The sequence below is a fragment of the Puntigrus tetrazona genome, chromosome 24 (genome assembly GCF_018831695.1).
Source record: "Puntigrus tetrazona isolate hp1 chromosome 24, ASM1883169v1, whole genome shotgun sequence".
Classification (NCBI taxonomy): domain Eukaryota; kingdom Metazoa; phylum Chordata; class Actinopteri; order Cypriniformes; family Cyprinidae; genus Puntigrus; species Puntigrus tetrazona.
The window spans coordinates 3,894,893-3,899,892 of record NC_056722.1 but is presented as its reverse complement, the minus strand read 5'-3'; the positions used below and the strand labels follow the sequence as shown (position 1 = coordinate 3,899,892).

Genomic DNA, 5,000 nt, shown 5'->3' with positions numbered 1-5,000 from the left:
AGGAAGTTTGTGAGTAGAAACTTTTAGTAGTTTTTTAAAGGGACAGCGCACCCAAAAACGAACGTGACGTCTTTATTTGCTCAACCTCATTGTGGTTTGGTTATTTCTGTGGAAGTTTTCCTTCAAAGGTCATTCTATGCAAACTGAGGCAATTAAATGCAATCACAAATTATATATATTTATTAATTTGTTTTTTATTTGCATTTTTTTTTTTGCATTTTATTTGATCTAAAAAAATGCATTAAAATGATAAAATATTATTCCTGTTTTAAGTAACTGTTTTCTGTTTTATGTAGTATAAAATGTAATTTATTCCCGTGATGCGCAGCTGAATTTTCAATATTTCTGATTATTATCAGTCGGTGTTTAACAGGGTTTTCACGGCATAACAGTTTTGTGGAAACACTACTCTAAGTTTAGGGTAAAAAAAATTAAAAAACACATGAATATGTTTTTACATGCACATTACGTGCATCAAAAGCGACAAAATATTTCTATTTAAAATAAAATAAGCTTAAAATAAAATTAAAGTCTTGCAAAGAAACAATTAGCTTGTAAAATACTTTTATAATAATAACATCTAGGGCTGCACAATTATGACAAAAATAATAATTGTCCATTATTCCCTTAAAACTGTAATTGGGATTACTAATTATGATTATCGCAATTTACACTGAATTACGACGGCATGCCATATTTTCACATAAACATAAGCGGAAAAGCTTTATTTCTTTTCTGTGGTATTAAGCCCCGTATGTCAATTATGCATCGGATCGATTTATTCTTCAAATTAAAAAAGCTAAACTATGAATGGTATTTTAATGTCATACTGAAACCAAAATGAAAACACCTTTAAGATGACCCGCAGAAAGAAAAAAAGCACGCAGGATAACATAAGTGGACTTTTGATTAACTCCCACTCTGCGTGATTACATAATTGTGGTCATTTTAATTGCATCATTTTTAACAATTGAGCGCCGATGATAGGTTATAATATTTGAGCAGCAAATGATTTCTGAAGGGCCACGTGACACTGAAGACTGGAATAGTTATAAACGACATTCTATTCGAAGAGACAGCGGTTTGCTGAAACATTTTTCCAGTTTTTCTGCCGCTGCTATTAAACGCGTGCGGCAAAAGACACACCGATTTAAATGCATGCAGTAAATAACAGAATTTTCTTTTTTGGGTGAAGCCGGTCCCTAAAGTTGTGTTTGAAAGCGCGCACGGAGGGGTTCGTATGAATATTTAATGTAGTGTGTATAGCAGCATGAAAGCCGAGCCCTCATTACCTGTCTGCGTCGTGTAATAGAGGCTCAGGTGTTCCAGTGCAACCTTCAGAAAGCTGAAGAAAAGCAGGCCGAGTTTCACTGTCAGGATGGGCTCCGCTCTCGACCTAATGAGGCGTCTGTGTTTGGGGGTAAGACGTCTGTCTAAACTTCTTCGATACTGTATAGCTAAGCCGGATGAATCTTAGACTCGAAGTACTGTACGCGGCCTTCAATACGGTAAGTGATGGATAAAAGATAGTTCTAAGCTGTTGCACGCGAGCATCTTGGTTTAAAACTGAGTCACTTTGTCAGTTTGTTAGAAAAGCACGGTTAGATGGGCTGTGCAGTCATCCCTTCTCACGTGCATTTTTTTTTTCTAAGCTCTTTTCCTCCTGAATCATTCGTTTTCCGTGTAGGAGTGTCACGGTACAGTAAGCAGATTATTTAGTCTTTTTTTTCCCGTACTGTATGCTTTAATAATTTCCACCGCTCGCACATTCACAAACGCTTCCAGGGTTGCGGAGCGCTTTATTTTCAGTCGGCTTAGCCGTTACAGTATTTGTGCAAATAAACAGAGCTTTGGCCGACCGCCGGCTTAAAGTCAGAGATTTGTTGGAGAAAATGGCTGGGAAAAGCTTTTTGCTGCGCGTTAGCCTCCCGCTGGGTGATTGTACGCAGTCTGTGGACTTCTCGTGAACTTCTTCTGCTCCATCTGTATGCGGAGATAAATGACAGCTGCGGCTCCGTCAGGAGGATGTTTGAATAATTCATTATGGATATTCGTGGCAGGTATTTGTCATATATTAATCGTATGTTTTATTTAATACACCGTGATAAAGTAAGGCTGGATTTGTTTCTGTATTATACATTTATAGAGCACATGCATATATATATAGAATATATTTAAAAGTTTTAATAGTGATTCGTGACTGCAATAAAATTTGGGAATGATACTTTACAGTTCTCATGCATCCAGGTTGGATTAAAATGTATTAGTTTCTCACAAATAGGGTCATGTCTGGGTCATATTTCAAGCCAAAATAAAAGTAATAAAAAAATGTAATGCATACATTTAAAAAAAATATTTAAAAACCGAACAAAGGTAGTGTTATATTGATGATGTTACACAAGTATGGTATTTATTAATATTTGTAAAATTAGTTTTTGTCATTTTTGTTTAGCTTATAATTTTAGTTTTCTGTTTAACTTTTATTTGTATTTAAATTTAGCAATTTTAGTACTACAACTTGAACTCAATTAATATCGATTGGTTGCTGAGACAACATTACTAATTTAATTTTTTCCTCTAGTAATCTTATTTCAGTGTATATATTAAAAAAAAAAAAAAAAAAACAAATATATATACAATATATATATATATATATATATATATATATATATAATAATAATAAAATTTATTTTTAATTTATATTTTTATATTTTATTGTTTTTATTTTATATATTTATATATACATATATAAAAATATTATTATATTATATGTTATATATTTTGTATATATATGTGTATATATATGTGTGTGTGTGTATATATATATATATATATATATATATATATATATATATATATATATATATATATATATATATATATATATATATATTTTTTTTTCATGCTAAAATAGCGTCCTTAAATCTGCTGAATTTATCTTATCATAAGATTCATTTTTAATGACAGTATAATACAGAGAGATTTTAACGTTTGTGGAATCAGTTTTGTTTTCTCAGCACATTTAGTGCAGGATTTTCACCCTGAATGCTTCATTTAAAGAGGTCATCGGGTGTTTGTGTGTGTGTGTGTGTGTGTGTGCGCCTGTGTGTGTGTGTGTGTGTGTGCGTGCGCGTGCGTGCGCTGTGTAGTTGTGTAAGCAGAGCTCTAGATGGCAGTGCTGAATAGGCACAAACTCTCTCTGTCAGTCTGTCTTTAAAGACCGAACCGAACTCGAGATCACCGCACGCCTTCATTAAGAGCACAAACACTTACAGAACATTCACAGACACTACAAATGCACAGAAGACGGGCGTCACTGCAGAAGGAGAAAGAATAATCTAGAAGAAACGGTGACGTTTAGTGAGTGTCATCTCTTTTGTTTGTGCTGTTTTCTTCAAAGGCACACACACACATTGGAGAGGCGAAAAGGCTGGGATTTTTTCCTCGCAGCAGTGGTTGCTGTTGGTTACGTGGTGAAACGGCGGCCATTAAGGCTCATTATGTATTTAGATGTGGGGCGTCGCTCCCAAACTCATCCTCACACTCTTCCCTCTGAAGTTCGTCTTTCTTTTCTTCTCCCTTTCACCCCGTCTGGGCTTCATCTGACGTGTCTTCACGACGGAGAGCCGATGAAACGGTTTGGTCGGCGCGCTCAGCCGCAGGTGAAGTTTTGGCGAAGCGCGAGCGTTTTGCGAACTCTCCAATAAAGCTTTGTTTGCGTTAGCCGGAAGATGAATGAAGCGCGTGTTTGGCCGAGCGTTTGCGCATGTGTGAATGCGAATAAATTACTTGAATTGGATAAACGGAGCCATCGCTCAGCCTTTATCGAATCAGTCGGGTCCCATGAGAACTTGTGTTCAGACTAACAGCTAAAATCAACAAACATGTTTCATTTGAGACGTGCAGTAAACATCGACCAGACCCGACATGTGATTCACATTTTAACCGAAAATGAGAGATGAAAGAGGCTTTGCCTCGTTGTGAGAGGGGGATGGGTTCGGCATTATGCAAAAGAGAAGGAGATGCCGGGCAGGATCCAGTCGGGAATTATGAGAAATCCAAATGTTCAAAACATTTTTTGGATATTGTCGAGTTTCATTTGATTGCTCAGTGTGTGTCTTTCTGCAGCATTTTCACAAGAGGCCGTCGGCAAACATACTAGCAACCTTTTAACAACATTCTAACAACCACACAGCCACACTGTTGCAGCTTTCGTCAGCGTGCAACAGAAAATAAATACATTTTGCTAGTAAATATAACAACGTTGCACTGAATTAAAACTACTTTTTTAAAGGTATAAAAACCTCAGTATTTTCTTGTGAAACATGTACTTAATCTTTGGTTTATTTACAACTACATTTTTATTTATTTTACAGAGCTGACAGCTTATTAAAAAATCGTATTAAGGTTGTGTGATCTTTGAATGCTTCTTTTGAAAGCAAAAATAACCCTTTTTTATGTATGTAGTTAAGCAATGTCAGTGCGATATGCAAAATCTGATATTGATTTTATTCCAGTTTAACAAGTTATGTTTTAGACACAATAGTGTCTGTTTTTTCTATTTTACCAAAGAAAATAGCTCCAAATAAAGTTTTAGATTAGTTTTAGAACTAATCACATTGAATGATTCAACTATCCATCCACGAAGTGAATTGAATCAGCCGTTCTAAGTGAATCAGCCATTTTGAATAAATCATTTGAATCAGTGATTCAGTGAATCACTCATTAAGACAGGGACCTGCTGGCCCAAGGTACCGAGACAAAAAATATTGTTTAATTATCATTACCTTAAAAAAATAAAATAAATAAATAAATAAATAAATTATATATATATATATATATATATATATATATATATATATATATATATATATATATATATATATATTTTATTTATTTATTTATTTATTATTATTATTTTTTGCAATGTCATATTTTTAAAGTTTGTAACTAGGCTGCTTTAGGTCACCATTGACTTCCATAATGGGAAAAAAAATATT

General features: G+C 34.3%; 1 protein-coding gene and 3 gene segments (V, D, J or C); 3 read left to right on the top strand and 1 right to left on the bottom strand.

Annotated features, from left to right (window-relative positions):
- Positions 1–5,000, top strand: part of LOC122329698 — a 610,329-nt gene that overhangs the window by 291,584 nt on the left and 313,745 nt on the right.
- The window catches only part of LOC122329697, a 601,685-nt gene that overhangs the window by 289,166 nt on the left and 307,519 nt on the right, over positions 1–5,000 (top strand).
- Positions 1–5,000, bottom strand: part of LOC122329696 — a 603,783-nt gene that overhangs the window by 293,782 nt on the left and 305,001 nt on the right.
- Positions 1–5,000, top strand: part of LOC122329712 (ankyrin repeat and fibronectin type-III domain-containing protein 1) — a 72,295-nt gene that overhangs the window by 9,930 nt on the left and 57,365 nt on the right. Inside the window, exon 4 of the mRNA XM_043226171.1 lies at positions 1–9. This exon is cut by the window's left edge and continues 215 nt beyond it. Coding sequence (XP_043082106.1) covers positions 1–9 — 9 coding nt within the window. The remainder of the gene's footprint in view (positions 10–5,000) is intronic.